Raw genomic sequence first — 20,479 nt, forward strand, 5'->3', positions numbered from 1 at the left:
CATCATTACACTACCGGCAGCCTCTCCATGAAGTTGATATATATATGTGTATAAATACAGTGATAGAGTATAATCTTGTGTTATAGTGAGTGGATGAAAGTTTGTCAGGATGGATGTTGGCAGTACTTCCTGAAGTTGTATGTTTTTGTAATCTGTAGTATTGCAAGGAAGTCACAAGATGTCAGCAGAGTTCAACACAGATTTTCTCCAGAAGGAGGATTGTTCAGCTGATTTCTCTGATGTATTTTTTTTATCTAGTTGACTTTTGATGCAACATACATATTGACAAATTTAAAATGTGGTTTCTGTATACTAAATAATTTCAATGTGATTGCATAAAACAATTCATTTAAAAATATCAAGCACATACCCAAAATTTCTTTCTTCGGTTGAATTTGATTGTAAAATTGTGTTGTGTTTTTTTTGGGGAAAAATTAAAATAAATACATGAAATGTCTACATTAAAGACCTTTATGCACTTAATTGGTAAATTAAAAAAAAGGTAAAGAAGTAAAATTATAGTCACGTCTATGCAAACATTTTAAAATTTTGTATTTTATACTACAAATTTTGAATTTTGAATTTGAATTGTAAATGAATTTTTGCATTTTTTTAAAAATTCAAAATTAAATTTTGCTTGTTTTTTTAAGTTAGGAAATGCAACAGAAAACATAGTATTGTTTTAAATTATTTTTTTATTTGTTATACAGAAAAATAATTTTTTGGTTTACGTCCTCAACCAACGTAATGACGCAGCAGCGTAGGGCTGGAGGGGGCGTGGTTAGGGGTGTCTGACGCCGCCGCAGCGGCTCCAGCGCAGCGCGAGCGAACCCAGTGCGTCACTGAGCGGACTGTCCCCCAGTCAGTTGTGTTTTGTTTTGTTTTGTTACATGAAACGGATATATGCCCCTGACCCGCCGCTAAGCCGGTAAGTTGAAACTCGTCCGGGAGGAGTTGTATCCCTGATTACGTCACATTTCGCGGGTTTTGGCTTACAGAAAATCGGCTTTTATTTGTCGGCGTTTGAAGTGTTAGCTTGAAGTTTGTGAACGAGCGCGTAGGGCGCGAGCCCGTGAAATGCTTGACTGTGCAGGGGCAACGTTTTAGGCCAAAAAACAAGAGAATAACAGAAGGGTGTAAATAGTCGGGCTAAAGTGTCACATGACGTACAGCTGAAAATCTTTTCTTTTTTTTTAATATTTTATTTTCTTAAATATGACGAGCGTTGCTACTTCCTGTTACTACTTTCCGGGTGGAAACATTCAACCCTCTTTTTCGTCTTAGCACCATAGTTGTAGTTGCTGAATCGGCCTGGGGATGATGGCTTTTTAATACATGGGGGGTGTCTGGATGCTGACTATGATACACCCTGTTCTGGAGCCAAGGTCAGCAGTAGTAGGGACCTGATGCCGCTACTGAACCTTCACAATAAAGGCTCCAAACTACTGCAACCTTTAACTTCAATAAATAAATAATTTCTAATCGGCCAAAACCCTGCAGGAAGAGACGCAAAGTTTCCAATATTCACTTTATGTTTTTACTCGATATTAAGACAGTTATTTATGAAATACATATTTATAATATTTACAATAATTAAATTGTAAAAGTGTTTTATTTTCCATATATAGTTTTAACTTCTTTTGATAGCTGTATGGACAAGGTCCTTTCAAAATAAAACTAGTCAAGATTGACTGTATTTACAAATGAAAGAAAGACGAATTTCTCATTTTGACCTGGTGCTTCGTCATCCTTTTACTGTAGAATATAAACATGACAACATCTTAAAAAAAGTGTAAATGCAATTTTTTACTGTAATATGGAGGCCCTGAGGTTCAAATCACATCAACACAAAAGCATATTTAACCCTTTAACACCAGATCTTTAGTGTCAATGTTGACAAACTTGAACCGTTTACCCAATTACTGCAATTCCAGCCGATTTCTGTGTCAGAATCGGCTGGTCCATGTCGATGGTGTGAACAGTTGATCATTCACAGCATGTAAAGGCACGTGTGTTGTTTACGTATCAGTGGCGACATCTTCAGTGATTAGCTACTTACACACCAGGCATGTGTGGCGTGTCCAAAACCTGCAGAACACGGGTTTCTGAACGCACTTTTAGCATAGGGTGTACACTGGATTGCCTCTACCTGATACTAGAAAGTGTACTCACAGTTGGAAGAGTCTTGGTGTGAAATGTCAAAGTTGGCCAAATCTGGTGAATCTCACTCCGGCCTTTTTCTTTCTTTCTCATCTGATATTTGAAAGTCTTGGTGTCCTAGAATTCTGGTTGGAGTCAAACCAGAAATATTAAATTTTCCTCCATGACAGATTTTGAACCGGTTGGCTCTTGCATGTTTTGAAATGGGATGTTACCAATACGTATCTACCAAATCCGAGTCCCCGATTGGTCAAAGGTCATCTGGTTTAACCTTTAACATGTGTTCAATGGTTGCATGTTTTATGTTGAGCCCAAAAATAGACTTAAAAGCTTGCATAGCAATTCTTGAATGGGAGACTTTTAAAGCCCGAAACACGTATTTATGCTTGTTTACATATTGACATTTTTTTTATAGGAATGGGTCGCTTGAATGTGCGTTTCCCAGCCTGGAATTAGACAAATTTATATTTATATGTACACGTCGTGTATCACATTGAATCCATGAAATATATTGATTGTCAAATAGAATTTGAGACAAACATGGAGAATGTTTGTGTAAAAACTAAGAATTGTCTCGTAGTTTCTTCAACCCTTTCATCTAAACCTCCATCTCTATTGTCAGAATGTCTTTAGCAGACAGACACAGATTAGGACCACAACGCTTCGCTTAAGCAACAGAGATGAGATGGGTTTAAAGAAGCGGCTCGGGCTGACGGTGGATTTGTAGTAATATGCAAATTATTATATATATATATATAATTTGTAGGGCTGTAACGGTACACTAAAATCTCAATTCGGTTCAGAATTTCATAGGGCTCGGTTCGGTACAAAAAAGGCAGAAAAAAATTACTTGCAAAATGCATGTATTACTTTTATATACCAATAAATAAAATAAACCTATTTATATAAATTAATACAACTATTAGCTGTCAGGAACCAAAATCTTTGGATACTTCACACTGGCCTGAAATTATTTTTTTAACTTGCACATTCTTGTAGACCTGATTGTTACAGTCGGGTGATGCTGTTTTAAGTGCGTTTGCAGATCAGATGTGTTACTGTGGTATATGCTACCTTCTAGGAGAGCGGGAGGAGATGGGGGGGGGGGGGGGGGGTCCTGGAGCTCTGACCTCACATCTACATTAGCCATTCTGATACTGTTGACCTGCTAACTGTCCGTCACCTAATGGCGTCTCGGCGGAAACTCACAGTTAACGTTAGTTCTGCCTCGGTGCAAAGTTAATACATTTGGGGGGAAAACGTACAGAAACGGTGCAAAAGTGAGCTGAACCGAAATTGCCGTACCAAAACGGTTCAATTCAACTATGTGTACCATTACACACACTTATACACACACACATACTCTCAGACTGAATTGTTCTATCGGCCGATGTGACATTGATTGTATCCGTTGGTCTGAAAACCTCTGCTGTAAAAGAAGAAGGACCGCCCACTCAGTCATGTCTGAACAGTTAGTTTCCATCAGAAATGTTGTTGGTTTTACAGTTTCGTTACATTGCAAGAGACCAAAAATAAAGAACGGCAGTTTATACTACTGGCTAAATAAGTTGTGTAGGGCCTCAACCGCAGCGACTAACACAACAAACGTTATTTTGCATTTGAGAAACCACAACAAAGCTGCAGAGTTTGAAGTCACTGATCAAGTGTGCTGCTGTTGGCTTTTATGAGCTGCGAAGAGAGCAAAATTACAACAGGGAAACATATGGAGTTCACAGCCTGTAAGTAGCAGAAAAATTGGACTTGGGTTCTTAACCCTTTAACACAGGAGCTGTCGCCAGTGACAACGAAGTAACATACGTTAGTATAAGTCTTTGTATAAGCAATCAACTTTATTATTCAGCACTTTGTCTTCGTTAGTAAAGTGTTGTGTAATGGTTCAAAGCTGATTTACATTATGTAAACACTTCACTACTGTAAAGTGTAGAGTATCACCGCAAGACTAGTTTTCTTCACTTCAGAATCCATTGGAATTTTGTGTTAATCGTGTAACCATTCGAACAGTTACGGTTATTAAAAAGAACATCAACATTGGAGCTCAAGATCCAGTTTTAAGGGGTTAAGACTGGTGATTGGACAGACCAACCCAGTTGGTTTAAAATATCAAGATTTTCAAGGTATCTTTGTACTTTTGAGGAGTTTTGTAGCATTCTTGAATAACAGTGGGAAAAACTTCCCATCTAACCTGCCTTTTTGCCCCTCTAGGCCTGTAAGGTGCTTTGCTTAGTGTGTGCTTTATGGTCCGAAGTTGATAGTTTTGAGACGTAAACAATGGTTTTTGAAGATTTTACACTTGTCCAGCTGGGTCTGTCCCTACGCCACAAAAATTCTGTCACATGCTTCTGATGGATTTTCTTTCTATTAATGAAACAATTGAATTTTTTTTTATGTTATATTTAAAAATAATTTGTTTTGATAAAACCGACATCTGAGTTTTTCAAGCTCAAAGCGACCTAAAATAAAAAAATCTTGTCCTGAACAGAATACAGTGATATTGTCTGCAAAATGACTGAATCTCAATTGGTTTATGGCATTCATGTTATTTAAGGAAAGTAAATCCAATAATGGTCCCAAAACAGAGCCTTGGGTAACTCCACATGACTTTATGTTGGGCTGGTTCGGTCTATCTAAACATTTTTGTCATAGCCTTGTACCCACACTAAGTCTATGGTATTGTTCACGTTTCTGTAGAAGTCATTGATTCACTGCTTCAAAGGCTTCAAATCAATAAAAACATAAATTATATGTAGATTTTTTGGTATTCTTTACATTAGACCAGGGGTCAGCAACGTTTATGACATGAAGTGCCAATTCCAAATTTTCTCCTTAACTGTGCCATCACCATCTATAATGTTAACTCTAATACAAAAAAAAAATACTAAAGTCTTTCCAATACAACTGAAATTTTACCAAACTGAACTTTTCACTTCATATATGTCAGCCACTGCAAAGCCAAAAACATGACCAAAAAAAACCCAACAGTGTGGTCAAAAACATGAGCAACAGCTCACGGATCGGCTTTGCGCTTTTCCCACTCAAGCGGTGAGTTCAGGTTCCATTCACAGACACGTGGTCATATCGCTCCACATGTCATCAGCAGCACTTTCAAAACCACAGGATCTATGTTTCATTTCACCTCGGCAAATGTCGTTTTATTCTTAAAATGCGCATTAATGTAAAGAAAAGTGTCAGTATTTATCTAGGTGGGCGGGGTCACAGTAACAGCGCTGCGTGCTTGGACCCTTTCCTCATGACACCATAGGGGAAAAAAAGATCATCGCGAAAAGAGATGATCGCTCTAATCCGAAATTTATTTTTCAATCCGAAAATTACAGACGACTGATCAAATGCTGATTGTTGTTACTCCCCCGTGTGCCATCGTGCCCCAGGTCGCCAAACCTCTGCATCAAACCGTCACCGCCAAAAAGAGGATGACTCTAGAACTTTTGCACTTTGTATATTTACAATAAACTAACCCATCATCTATTTATTAACTTACATTTCTGTGAATTAATCCAAAAAAATGTGCAAACTTAAAAAAAAAGGTAAACTGTAAACATTGGGTTTAATAAAGATTTAACAACTTTAGTTTTGGTTTTTTGAGTTTGGCTCACATTTATTAAACTGGAGAATTGTTGAAGTTGCTATTTTCTGTTTGTTTGTTTGTTTGTTTGTTTGAAAATGTCCCTGAAATGATCCGAGTGTGACACCAATCAGAGTGGAGGTGATTCAGAGACGGACTCCATTTCTGCTGGTGGTTGTGTTGATGTCCTCATCCATCTTTGGTCACATTGGTGCGCGCTGACTCAGCAGAGGATCCCACTCTCCTCTGAGGACCTGGGTCACAGAGGAGAGCTTTTCAAAATAAGAGCATGAGGTGGATGAGGGGCTGCTGGCTGTAGCAGCTGTCAATGAAGTGAAAAGATAATTAAATCTTCATTTGATTAGCTGTTTCACAGATTTCACAGACTGCTGCTTCCTTCATGTACAGATTTGTTGAGAATCTTAGGCACGCCGCCGCCGCTGCATGCTCACTTTAAATATTAATGAGGGGAAAGTAGAGAAGCGCCAGAAGCCCAACTGAGACCAACGTGGGTGTTTGTGCTGCTGCCACACTCCTCAATTAGGCTCCTCCCACGCATTTTACAGCAATTCTTAGTGGAAAATGTCACCCAAGAGCAGCTAAGCTGATCAATCCATGCTAAAAACAGCTTTGACTGGAACCAACACTCAGCTGCACAACTTTAGTGCTCATCAGCTAAAAATCATGACCAGATGGAAGTCGACATCTTTCTACATATACGCTACCTTGATATGTATAAGTAATTTATTTTGACAAAGCTCACACCATCACACTACTTCCATCATGCTTGACCTGTACTTTAGAGACGTCCAGAAAGATTTGAGGATAATCCAGATGGCGTTGTCAAATGTGTAAAAATTTATGATAGAAAATCCAGAGTCCACTGAGGATGGATGTGAGGAGAAAGAAACCAGAGTTAAAAAAAATTAAAGAAAGTGAAGGGGAAAAACAGATCATCTTAAAGTGTTCGAGTCCTTTCTAGGCTCATGTGATGGATGAGGTTGTTTGGATGAACACACCGCCTCCACCTCCGAACACGCTCAGTGAGGAGAAACGACCACGCTTTAACAGAAAGGAACGGCAAAAGAAATGAGAGAAGCTTTTATTGTGAAGCCAGAACTTTTATTTTAACAAAAAACTGTAAGACAGTGGGAAAATAAGAAACAAACGATTAACAAGTTTGGATCATCAGTAGAGTTTTTTTCTATTCACTTTGATACTAAGGACTTAATACTGTCAGCTAGCTAACGGCTAACTCTGCTGAGTCACTCCTTGGAGGGGGATGTCGGTGAAACCACTTCCCTCCACGATCAGCTGGGAAAAGAAAGGGCTGGATGAGGAAGAGATGAGGAAGACGAGCTGCCGTGTCTTGCGTCGTAAGTGTGAGTCTGTCTGCAGCCTGCAGAGCGAGCAGGCCTTTGCCGCACGTTGCTGAGTGTGTTGGCGACTGCACGTGTGCGTGCTGGGTGTGTGTGTTTTGGTCGTCTGGCAGGAAATGCTCCAGGATGCGTTCTGACGGCACGGCAGACTCATACTACACTGCAGCGGTGAGCAAACAGGGAACCGAAAACCAGCTTCTGTCAGTCGGTTTGAATCCGAGTCTGAAGCAGATGTGGATTTATTTCCCGTCAAATCACAGCGATGGAGCGATGAGTAAACAAACACTTTTACTGCGCTCTAGAATAACCTTTAACCTCCAGAATCCAATGATGGCGTTCATCTAAAGCTCGATCCGTCACCCATTTTTAATCTAGAAGATGAACGTTGATGGACATTTCCTCCCAGTGCAGTTGTCATGGATACCAGCTCATTATGGTTTATTTCTACTAAAATGTGACTTTTGACAGAAAACAGTGAAAAAAGGAAGTGATGCGCGTTCTGGTACCACAAAATCCACCATGAAAACTTCCATCCTGGAGAATCACTTCTCTTTAATGGCAAACGGGTGCAGCAGAAAAACCGGTGTCGGTACTCTTTGTGTTCGGCCTGCCAGATCAGACTGCGCCTAGTGATGACGTCGCAATATCTGATTGGCTGTAGGGTTTAATCGCAACTACAGTTCTTCCAAGAAACACGAGAGTCCAGAAACACAACCACGAAAGCGGAAACACGACTTCTAACAGAAAGGGACGTAATATAAAACTAACCGTGTACAATTTTTGAAAAGTTATTTATTACTGTTTTCTTTATGTGGACATTTTAAATACACGAAACAGTCCAAAAGCATTTTTTTAAAATTGTATTACAACTGTAAAAATTACCACAATGTTTAGCTAGATTAAGTTTTTGCGTCTCTTCCGGTATTGAGGGGCTCCAAGTTGTTCCAATTCCGTTAAGCAGCCAACCGGCAAAACACGACGGCAGAAGGTGGATAGCAAATTATCGAAAGCGAGCAGCTGCCGACGGAAAGGAAATACCCTTAATTCTGGATGTGACGCAAGAAGAACTTTACCATGCGAAACATTGTTGTAATTTTATTGTAGTAATACAATTGAAAAAAGTGCTTTTGGACTGTTTCATGTATTTGACGATTTATGTATAGAAAACAGTAGTAAAAAGAAATCACACATTATTGGATTTAATCAACGTCCCTTTCTGTTAGAAACCATGTCTCCGCTTTCGTTGTTGTGTTTCTGGATTTGGTCATTTGCACCCAGATTTGCTGTTGTGTTTTAGTATTTGCTCATTTGCATCAAAATTGTTTTTTGTGTTTCAGTATTTGTTAATTTGTACGGGGATTTGTTGTCGTATCTTAAATGTAAGCGCGTCCAGCATCCTTCGGCCAGCGTTGAGAACGCCCAAGTCCCGATCACAAGGATGAGTGACACTTTACACTTTTTTTTTAATCGGCGTTGTGCCGTTTTTAAACAGAAACGGAAATTCTGTTCAGATTCCAATGAAAACTCAAAGGAACTGATGGTTTTATGGGGGGTGTGTGTGTGTGTGTGTGTGTGTGTGTGTCAATTTTTGTGTTGTTGCTGTTTGGAAAATTAAGCTCTACCCTAAAAGAAATCCGACCGTTTTGACCAGAACAGCTGCAGAAACTGTTTCATTACAGGAGAAATAACACCCCACCAAACAGAAGAACTCAAGCGTGTTGCAACAGGAAGAAACCGTAAAAAATGCCTCAAAAAATACAGAGAAAAAGTCGATGACGCTAAGAGACTAAGAGACACTGCAGAACAATAGTATCTGACCAAGTGAAAGGAAGTGACACCTGGGGGGGACGGGACGCTGAGGTTCCGTTTCCAGAAAGGGTTGTGTTTCTCTTTGCAAGTGTCGGTCTGCAACTCTGCATGCGTGTTCTCCATCTGTGATGCAATATTTGACCTGTGGTTTTTGTCTGAAGGCGAGCAGAAGAAACGCCCCTTGACGTGTTGATTCAGTCTATTTAACGCAACCATGAGCCTGTTTTTACGGCCTTTAAGAACCACAAACACCTTTAATTATCATAGTTTGTAATCCTTTTGTTTTATTTTTGTCTAATCCTTTAAGGTTCAATATTGCTGTAAAAGTAATTTAATAATGCCCATTCTTATGAAATCAACTTTATTTGCATCAACTTCCTAAAACACAGCAGGAAGTAAAAGCTTCTTGTTAGTTTTGCACTTTTTGGCAGAAGAGTTTCATGTCCCTCGGCTCATTTCCATAAAAAATAAGTGACTGTTTCTTATATAATCATTACAGCCTTGTTTTCATTTCTTGTTTTTAATTTCGGTTGGTTTTAATTTGAATGTTTGAGTCTCTTCTTCTTCTTCCTCTTTCGGCTTCTCCCATCAGGGGTCGCCACAGCGAACAAGTCGCATGGTAAATTTGGCAATGTTTTACGCCGGATGCCCTTCCTGACGCAACCTTCCCAAACCGGGCTTGGGACCGGCGCAGAGGTAGAGAAGGGAACAGGGAGCAGCCCAGAGTCGAACCCTGGTTTCACGGACGAAAGGCGCCGCAAACCAGCGCGAGCTAAACCAGCTCCTGAATGTTTGAGTCTATGTTTTGTTTTTAAACAAAACTGATCAAAGCATGGAAGAGTTTTTTATTTTTAAAAAAGTTGAATTTGATGAAAAGGCGCATTTTCTTTGATCTATTGACCAGCAGACACTCTTTGAACACCAGCCATTAAATCACTGCTAGTCATTGGATTTGGGTTACTTTCACACTGCACTTTTGGGGGTGGAATAAACTTGGTGTTGGCTTTTCAAGAAAACACTTTTTTTTTCTGGACCTGACATTTGAAAAGTCAATGAATTGCCTCTCCATGACTGTTTCCTTTTCTTTTTAGTTTTTTTTAATCTTCCTCACCTTTAAAAGTCAGGTAAAAGGTGAAATTGTCCCATAAAAGCAGCTTATCCACTTAAGACCGGAATTTGTTTCCAATTATGAAAAAATAATTTGAGTCATGGTTTTGGATTCTACTAAATGCTAAATTAAGTTGTGATCATAAATTTGACAATAATACATAAAATAGATCAAATCATAGGTTTGTTGCTAATCGACAAAAGGTAGGCATGTATTTGAGTCTGGCTCTTTTATTGGGAAAATCCTCAGCTTTGACACTTATTTACCACCACTGGTCAGTGTCCTGCGCCGCAGCCCACATGCTGCTTTCATGCTGCCACGTTTATTTTTAAAACGGATCTAAAGAACAATAAAGGACAGAAATCACAGAGCGGCTGGGTAGCTCGGTTGGTAGGGGGAGAGGCTGCAATGCAGGAATACGGGGTTCTATTCCCAGGGGGGATAAGCGATGGTACTGGGTCAATTACCATATCAGTGGCGAGCAATGAACATCACCCAGTGAGGGCCCTTAGGAAAGACCCTTAACGCTACTGCCTCCCGAGCGTGGTTAGGCTGCAGCTCACCGCTCGCCAAGGGGATGGGTCAAAATGTGGAGAAGAATTTCCCCATTGTGGGATCAATAAAGTATCAATTATTTATCCCACCACAGTATTTGTACAATGACTGTAAATACTCAGTGGAACGGCATTTAGACACGGCCTCACATTTATGGTAGTACATTTTCTTTGTATCCTGCGATCTTGCTTCAGCGACAAACCCTAAATGTCAAATATCCTACAAAATATTAATTAAATATACTCTACTGCTTTGTGGTAATGAGACAAGTAATCGATACACAGGAACATATTTTTATATTCGTACACCTTACCTCATATGGGACACTTTTTGCAAGATTGTACACAAGAAAAGCACGAGATGGACTTTGTACCTAAGAACGGGATGGTGCTCCAAATCTGACTCATCCTACGAGAAATTAATGCTTGAAAAAGGTTCCCTAGGTATTCCTTGAAAGTACATCGACTGGAAGCGGAGGACGACGGACAGTATTTTGGGTGCATTTTAAGTGAAATCAGTTTGTTCTGCATTCTGCGTTAAGGGGTTAATCCCGTCAATTTCAGCTTCAGATCAACTGTATTCACAGTTGCTAAAACAGCAAGAAGGGATTATTTCTTGTTAGTTGTCTCAGAAAAGTTTTATTTTCCTAGCACTTTATATAAATGACATTTGATTTAATAAAAAGGCACATTTCCTTTGAACCCTTTAAAAGCCAATAAATCACTGGTGTTCATTTGATTTGGATTACTTTCACACTGCACTTCTGAGGGTGGACTAAACTTGGTGTTGGCTTTTCAAGAAAACCCTTTTTTTCTGGACCCGACACCCGTAAAGTCAATAAAATGTCCTGATTTGCTTCTGATTTAAGTTGCCTTAATCAGATTCCCTCGGATTTTATGTGGTAGTGATCTCACTCTTTTGGGTTTGGTCAGAACCGGTGTTGGATTTCTCAGAACGAAGCCACGGTTCTGTTCCATTCTCACCCAGAACGGTTGGGATTAGAGGCGTCGGAGCTGTTGGCCGCTTTGTGTGTCTTTTGTGCATATTGATGCAGGTCGCTCATTTGAATGTGAAAGGGCTACAGCTGCTCCTCTGAAGACACGATCAATGTTTTATTTTAACGTCCACCCGCAGGAGTGCACACACAAAAACACCCTCTGGAAGCAGGTCCCATTCTGTAAACGTGGTCAGGACAGAACCCGGAGTGTCTGCTGCTTGTGGAGAAGAACTCTACAGTTGTGAGGACAGAACCACCATCTGAATAGAAGCTTTTCTCTTTCTATACCTGACCTTGGATCAGTGTACTTTCAGCCATTAGTGTTATTGAGTTTGTGTAAATAGATTTGGTAGAATCAGGAAAACCACAAACCTGCACTTCAGGAAAATCAAACGTCTAAAATGTAAACGCTGTTTTAAACGACAGTCAAGACTTTAGCTTCATTTTACAGATGAGATCCAGCCAATGTGAATGTAAACTCTATTATAGGAATGAGAATAAAATTATTGTAAGAAAAACCTGAAGCATTAGTTTTTGGCCCCAAATGAGATAGCTTAGGAGGGAAATCAGTAGACTGGCTCGCTACGGTGGACAACTGAGCTGTCCATCAAGTGGCCTAGCATCTCCACGGCGCTTGCCAGCAGTCTGGTGGACAGCACTGAGTGCCCTCTTAAGGCAATGTGGACAAACCCTTCTGGGGCCCACACTGTCTGCCCATTTTTAAACCAAATGCGGGCGGCCCACTTGGCCTTGCCCCAAAAACTAATGCTTCAGGGTTTTTTTTACAATAATTTTATTATCCTTCCAAAAATAGAGTTTAGATTCACATTTCTTAGTTTTTAGTTAAAAACAATGTTAATTTTGAAAGCTAATAGCAGAAAATCCTAAAAAATGTTCTTCAAAATATGATGTTCAAAGTCAATTTATGTTCCAGCAGCCGTCAGGCTTGTCCGTTTTTAAGATGCAGGATTCGTTCGTTTTCTTTTCCGTTTTGTCCCTTTCGGGGTCACGGGGCTGCTGGAGCCTATCTTGGCCACTAGTGGGCGAAGGCAGGGGCCACCCTGGACTGTTTGCCAGTCTGTCGCAGAATGTCCACAATCACACACCCATTCACTCTCACACTCACACCTATGGACAATTTAGAGTTGCCAATTAACCTATGAAACATGTTTTTGGATGGTGGGAGGAAGCCGGAGAAAACCCACGCATGCAAGATCCTCCATTGATGTTGTGTGTGTGTTGTGCCGGGACTTGAACCAGGGGCCTTCCTCCTGTGAGGCTAGAGCGCTCACCACTGCCCGTTTGATTGAAGTTATTTATTACTATTATTAGACATAATGCAGATTTTTCCAGAAAACCCTTAGCATGGTAAAAGCAAACAAACAAACACATAAGTAGGCAATGACAAAGTTTCGGAGGACTGACACGTTTGGGGGTTGTCCATGGCTGTGGGTTTCAGACATTGCAGAGCAGGAGGAAGAGCGAGTTCAGTGCTGTCACATCAACAAAGCTGAGAAACCGGTTTCACATCAGCCGTGCTGTCATCGGTGTCACCAGCGACGTTATTTGTTCGTTCTTCAGAGTGTGTGTGTGTCTCTTCGTAACTCTTCGTTCCAGCTGTGGGGTTTGTCGGCAGAGGAAGGGGATCTGCTGGCGTGAACACATGGTAGATTTGTTTGTTCTCCATCCTGATCCCCCTACAGGATCAGAACGGAATCACTCGTTTGCTGCCTCCTTTAAGGGGTTATGAACTTTTAAGCTTATTGCTTCAGCTTCCAGGAACATAAACAAGCCGGATGATTCTGTCCTCCATAACGTCAACAGGACTTTGTAGTTACCATGGTTACAAAATGATAATCATCTCTAACCGTCTGGTTTGTTCTCCATCTGTGACGTCATCAGTGATTGGAGTTTTCACGGCCTCTGAAACCACCGATGCATTTCAGCGCGTGAAGGGTTAAGAGGCAGTAATCTATTACATTTGGTTACAATTCCTGGATTACAGTTTGAGGATGTTTGGTCTGGGAGGAAGTCTGAAATCACAAAGGCTTCTTTGTTATGAGTCATGACGTGTGACGGATGACCTAAGATGGAGAAAAACGGGTTTGTCTTCTCCAAAAGCAGACCTTCAGACAAACTGGGTCTCTAAATGCAGGAAGATTCAGTTGAGATGGTTGGACTGCCGAACCACCAATACATTTAGAATTTGTGACCAAAAATTAAAATTCACATTTTTGATTCGGAGCTCATTCCAGCGACGGATGTGATAAATGTTCAAGAGCTGTCTCCACGGTTCTGCAGGGACTCCTGTCAGAGAAACTAGCGGAGGTCCAGCCAATACTTTGTATTTTTTTCATAATCATTTAAAATTTTCTCCCGTTTAATCCAGTTACTCGTGTCGCGGTGGGCGGTGCTAATCTCCGCGATTTGAAGCCTTCTGTTCACATCGATGATTCAAATTATTATTTGACAGTACAGTACAGAAGTTATTTGGGGAGCCGGTTTAGCTCGTGCTGGTTTGCGGCGCCTTCCGTCCGTGAAACCGGGGTTCGACTCCGGGCTGCTCCCTGTTCCCTTCTCTACTTCTGTGCTGGTACCAAGCCCGTTTTTTTTTTGAGAGGGTTGCGTCAGGAAGGGCATCCGGCGTAAAACATTGCCAGGTTTACCATGCGACTCGTTCGCTGTGGCGACCCCTGATGGGAAAAGCCGAAAGGGAAACAACAACAGTACAGAAGTTATTTGTTGAAAAAAACGTTTCTAAAGTACTTTTATTTGTGAAACAAATGCTTGAGCCTGTAAAATGGTTTGTTCTTTCTATTCAATGTATAATAGAGTATTTAATTGTATAACAATTGTAAAAAAAAAAAAAAGGTTTCTACTTCATGGATTTTGCCTATCACAGGTTCTTTTTGGAACGAAACCCCCGCAAAAAACAAGGGTTTACTGTACACATATCGCAAAGGACGGCAAAAATCACAAGAAATGGTTACCATAAATATGCTAAAACAATCTTATGGATCCTTGAAGTATTTCTCGAAACAAACAAATCCATTTTTTTATTTGACCAATCGAATGGACTCCTTTATATAATAGACCAATCAGAGTTCTATCATGTTAGATGCTCGTCTCCTATGTAGATGCGGGTCATTTAGAATGCAATTTTTAAACTGTTGCAGTGAAATGGAAATGCTGTTTTTGGTTGCTTTGCTATATGTTCATATACCGCAAGTTATATCGTCATCGCCATATTAATCACTAATATCGCAAGTTTTCCTCAGATCGTTCAGCCCTAGTCAGAGGCTTTAGCTGGGTTCTGGTTCTAGGATTTGCAGTTTTTACATTTCACAGGATTTAGCTGGGTTCTGGTTCTGGGATTTGTAGTCAATTTGTCAGAGGCTTTAGCTGGGTTTTGGTTCTGGGATTTGTAGTTTTTGTGTCAGAGGCTTCAGCTGGGTTCTGGTTTTGGGATTTGTAGTTTTTACGTGTCAGAGGCTTTAACTGGGTTCTGGTTCTGGGATTTGTAGTTAATTTGTCAGTAGGTGTAGTGTGTACGCTCCACTTCATGACTTCCAAAGCAAAGCTCAGGAGGCTGCATCCGCTGCTGCTGCCTTATATGGCTGCTGATCACAGTGGCTATGCAGTGTGAATCTGCTGCCCTGTTTTGGATTTAGAGTGAAATGTGTCAAAAAACAAGAACAACAGAGAAGGGTGTTGTTCTACCTTTGATACTATTCTGTTTAACAGCATCCAGAAAAATGGTTGTGAGCCTTTCTGTTTAGTGACGATGACATCTAGAGAGCCTGGACTCAGATGCTGAGCAGGAGGTGAGTTTTTGATAAGGAGCACTCTGAGATTGTGACGTTTTTGGCTTTGGAGAGTGGAAAAAGTGACTCTAGCTGGCTGAGAGGCTGGAAAGTTACTTCAGGGTTTGGAAACAAAGCACAGATGAATTAAGGTTGCTATCGTCCTTCTGAGTCGTGACGTTTGTCAGAATCGCAGCAAGAACTGTTTAGTATTTGGGGACATGCTGACCACTTACAGGGATTTTATTCTTTTCGTGGACTAACTCCTATTAAAATTAAAGTTTCTAAAAACCTAAGACATTAAAATATCAAGACAACCCTGACAAATACTTTAATCAGTGATATATTCAGCAGGATTCCCATTGGTAGCTGCAAAACCGCTGTGACAAAGTGCAGAACCTCTGAAAAATCCCTAACAGCTTTTATGCTGAAGGATTGATTGGTTTATAACTTTTGTTTTGCTTCACCAAAATAAACCGGACTGTATTTCCCAAAAATGTCCCTCCTCTTCCTCACATGGCATCCATCATTCACCCGCTAGTCCCTTTTTGCTAAGTTTATAGGAACTTAAAAATAATTGGAAAGTGACGATTCTAGACTAATATAGACAAAAATAAACAAAAATCACAGCTAGCTAACAATAAAAAAGTCGTAAAAAAATAAAAAATATGAAGACACCAACGTTAAGTTGGAGCTTTTCAAAAGCAATTTTTTAAAATTGTTTTTAATTAATTTTTTCCGTCTATTTTAGTAATTTCTAAAAAAATGTAGAACCCTTGAGGTGTTCATCAACAGGCTGTCTTCAGTAAAAGTGAGTTTCTGTTCGCTCACATCCGTCATTCAGGTGCGTCTGAACGCCTTTATGAGTATTTCGGTCGAACACAGAAACAGAAATCAGGTGGATTCGGTTGTAGGAGTCAGACATATAGGACAGAAGGAGAAAGTAGGACGCTGTCAGAGATCAAAATTTAGGTCACAGTGACTCCCCCAGACCCACCAATACATGCAGATCAATGTGTTCCTCACTTACACCATGAGGGGTTTGGGTTCTGAAACAAAACAGGGACTTTCTGGAGATTATTTTCTTCAAAAAATACAAACTTGGAAGTTTATCAGGAAAAATACATGCCTATGTTTTTATTTAAAAAAAAAAAATGGGCCAAGCCAGTGAGACAACTGGACCAGTGTGCCGTCCCGCGAGTTTACAAGCGAACCACAAATGGGCTAATTGCTGTTTCACAAAGTGGGACGGAGTGAAAGAATGAAAGCAGTGGGACGGTTCTTCATCCTCATTCTGAGTCCCGTGAGATGAGAGGGGGGACAAAAATATAAAATAAATTAAAACTTTTTCTTTGTTGTCAAAACTACAACTCAAAGTAGAAGCGTGACAATCAATAAATATCATTTTTTTCTTCTTAAACTTATGGTGCGGAAAACCAATCATCGTTTTTGGCAGTTTTCTCTTTTTCCAGCATCAAATAAATAAAATAAAAAAATAACATTTTTCTTAGACTTTTGTTGTTAGGATGGTGAAGAAATCAACCATAAACTCATCATGTTTAGCTGTCTTCACGTTTTTCAGCATTACATGCTCCTTGCGTCGTGTTTCTCCTCTTCCTTTTTATTACAAACAAAACTACAACCAATTCAAACTTTTATTTCCATTTCTCTTAAAGTTCCGTTGCTATAACACTGTTCTGACATTCTTTAGTTTATATTATTAAGACAATGTGATCAAAAGTTTCTCTGTCAATAACTTTAGTCTGTTTTTCTTTATGACGTTTCGTTTTATTCCAGCTTTATGTCATCCAAAGAACAAAACTGTCTTTTATAAAAAGTTTTTAAAGAAAAATTTAAATAAATATTCAAGCTGTAAGCGGCGTTGTATGACCGGAAAACGCTGCCCGCCCCTCCCCTCCCCCACGTCCCTCACTCTCCACCTCTGACCCTACCACCCAGTTGCATATAAAGATTTGATAAACTAAACTTTTTTCAAAATGGCTGCATTATTGTAATTACTTTCTCCATAGCAACCGTTTTACTTTTTGGTTGCCTGAGGATCACAAGTTTGTGTAATTTTTAGACATATAACCAAAGGTAAATTGTGGATTTCCTTGGCAACTGAGGTTTTTTGTTAACCACACCTACATTTCTAATATTTTTTTATATTGTTTGTCATATTGCTTCGTTTAGCTTGAGCCAAGGATTCGTTGATGAAATGTTCACAATATTCTGGTAAAAAATGTGCAAGCACGCGAACACTGTAAAACATTTAGAACTACAAAAACCAACATTTTTCCCCAAGTAGCTTCTCAATGATGCCCAGGAGTTAGGAGGCTATAGTTCAAAATTTCCACGAGGAGTTTAAATTTAGAGCAGGTACTAAAGGCGACGTTAATATTTTTTTTTGTGGAAAGTTCAAGATGGCAGCTATTCCCTGAGGTCAAAGGTCAACAAAACTTCTGTTGTGGTTGTAATCTTAACCTGGTGTGTGAAACTTCATTAGGATTGCTCAACCCCTGAATGTTGTCTTTTTCCACTTTGTGCAACAATGTAAAAACTCGCCACATTTCACACTTTGTCACAAAATGGCAGCCAAGCCGTAGGCCGTTTGGCCATCCCATAAAAATTGTCACTCATGCATTCTTTTTCTAAACTCGTTTCGGGGTCACGTGGCTGCCGGAGCCTATCCCGGCCACTGTTGGGCGGGGGCAGGGGACATCCTGAACAGGTCGCCAGTGTGTTGCAGTCACACACTCACATTCACACCTCAGGACAATTCAGAGTAACCAGGTAACCGTGTCGTTAGTGGATTCTTAAACTATTTTTTTGAGCCTAATAGATTTTGGCCCCATTCATTATTTTATTTTTTATTTATGGCGTCTTATGCTGTGATTTCATCGGTTTTTGGGGACAAAAATTTGTTTTCACCGACTACTAGGTCTTTGCAAATGTTGTTGGGAATATTCCGGCATTGAAACGACTTATCCATAACATCAATGAGCATCAAAGGGCTTAGGTTGAAGGGATTTCGGATACTTCAAGAGCCTCCATCAGCTGATGGTGTTTTGGTCTCTGGTCGGTTGAACTCCAAACTTTTCCTTCACGGCTCTACTTGTAAATAAACCCAAAACAAAAACTGCTCAGATTTGTCTCCGTACGTCGTGTCCATCAGTGTCGATGGTTGTGTGTCCTCAGAGACGTGACACTTGGTAATCCATGGACCTGGACGGCAGGAGGACCGCCCCACATGGGAGCGCGTGTCTACGTGTGTGAGATTGCGCATTCCGGCTTTCCGCCGCCGCCCGCCTCCCTGGGACCGCCATGGCGGTGCGCAGAGAGTCCGGCTCGCGGCTGCAGAGGCCGTGGTCGGTGTACCGGGCCAGCACCTTTGAGCTCTCCAGCGAGATGATCAGCTTGGCTCTGGCGGGTGAGACGACGCAGAACCGTCAAGCAGCTACGACTGAAAAATACCCAAACTCTCATAACTCGCCCTGTTTTCCAGGAAACAGTCAGGATCCAGATGAACCTGTCCTGGAGTTCAGTGTGGGTGAGGAGCACGCTTTGACTGAGATGACTCTGGAGACGCAGACGCCTCTCGCCTCATGTTTTATTCACACCAGAGCTGCTGATATCTGTTTTCCAGCCTGCACAGACCTGACGACCCCTGCTTTGGATCGAAAGCCCAACAGCTTCGTCGCAGTGAGCTGCACCACGCCGCCGCAGGCCTTCTGGACCAAACACGCCCAGACCGAAGTCATAGAGGTCAGCTTTCCCACGCAGGAAGTCCCGGTTTGCTGCAGAGCCGTTCTCTGAACTCTGCACCAGTTTGTAGCTTTCTCTTTTGGTACCAATGTGCCGCCAACTGAGGAGGTGGAGGATGAGACAGATTTGAACAAAAGTAACGGTTCTGAAAAAGCAACCTGACCTCTGACGTTGCCCTCTTGGTTTGGAGCCAGCAGGTCAATACTGAGACCAACTGCAATGAGATCATGAATGTTGACACCCCCACTCCCAGAATGACCCATCAGAGGGAAAAAATACCACCGTTTTGTAAGATTCTAAATCACAATCATTCCATTTCAAACTGGACTTCATAGAGAAACCAGAACTTGAAGTAAGATTCTTATTTAGGGAAACACCAGCCATCAAATTTCTGCCAAATATTTTACCTACGAATGTAATAAATGTTTTCAAGTCAAGTCTCAAGTCAATGAGGTTGACTCTAAGGTCAAGACCTTATGGATATGAAATTATTTTAAACTTCCACATCCAACATCTGATCCACAAACTAAGGCATACCACAGGACTACCTAAAAGTCTTTGAGGTCAGATTTTAAGTCTTTGAGGTGACATCTGAAGTCTCAAGCCAAGACTCATGTTCTTCATATCAAGTCTTTGACGATATAACTTTGAGGTCAAGTTTTAAGTCTTTGAGGACGAGTCTCAAGTCATTGAGTTGATTCTTAAATCAAGACATAAGCCCTTGAGGTCAAGTTTTGAGTCAAATCTCATGTCTTTGAGTTGAGTCTCAAGTCCGAGCTCCAAGTCCTTGAGGTCATGTCTCTAGTCAAGTCTCAGGTCTTTGAGTTGAGTCTCAAGTCCGAGCTCCAAGTCCTTGAGGTCATGTCTCTAGTCGAGTCTCATGTCTTTGAGTTGAGTCTCCAGTCCAAGATCCAAGTCCTTAAGGTCATGTCTCTAGTCAAGTCTCAGGTCATTGAGTTGAGTCTCCAGTCCAAGATCCAAGTCCTTGAGGTCATGTCTCTAGTCGAGTCTCATGTCTTTAAATTGAGTCTCCAGTCCAAGATCCAAGTCCTTGAGGTCATGTCTCTAGTCGAGTCTCAGGTCTTTGAGTTGAGTCTCGAGTCAAGACTTAAGTCACTGAGGTCATGTCTAGTCAAGTTTTTAGGTTTTTGGTTTAGTTTTAAGTGAAATCTCATGTATCAAATCTTTGAGGTCAAGTCTTCAAAGTCAAGCTTCTAGTCATTGATGTTACGTATCAAGTCGTTGAGTCTAGTCTCAAGCCTCTGCATATTTATTTCCTTTTACTTTGTAGATTCAGGTAAA

The 20,479-nt window shown here is 40.7% G+C and overlaps 1 protein-coding gene across 26 annotated transcripts in view; it reads left to right on the plus strand.

Annotated features, from left to right (window-relative positions):
• The first annotated feature begins 757 nt into the window (after nucleotides 1-757).
• The window catches only part of LOC101166362 (inositol polyphosphate-4-phosphatase type I A), a 46,738-nt gene continuing 27,016 nt past the window's right edge, over nucleotides 758-20,479 (plus strand). For 16 of the 26 annotated variants that reach the window (XM_023961462.2, XM_078943687.1, XM_078943717.1 and 13 more), the window contains exons 1-4: nucleotides 763-928; nucleotides 18,611-18,842; nucleotides 18,918-18,962; nucleotides 19,059-19,177. In XM_023961462.2, coding sequence (XP_023817230.1) covers nucleotides 18,737-18,842; nucleotides 18,918-18,962; nucleotides 19,059-19,177 — 270 coding nt within the window. In that variant the 5' untranslated portion in view covers nucleotides 763-928; nucleotides 18,611-18,736. Of the gene's footprint in view, nucleotides 929-7,094; nucleotides 7,309-18,610; nucleotides 18,843-18,917; nucleotides 18,963-19,058; nucleotides 19,178-20,479 lie in introns of those variants that run through there. The other 10 variants (XM_078943679.1, XM_078943691.1, XM_078943732.1 and 7 more) reach the window with 3 other exon arrangements.

The sequence above is a fragment of the Oryzias latipes genome, chromosome 2 (genome assembly GCF_053564925.1).
Source record: "Oryzias latipes strain Hd-rR chromosome 2, Olatipes_Hd-rR_3.1".
NCBI lineage: Eukaryota > Metazoa > Chordata > Actinopteri > Beloniformes > Adrianichthyidae > Oryzias > Oryzias latipes.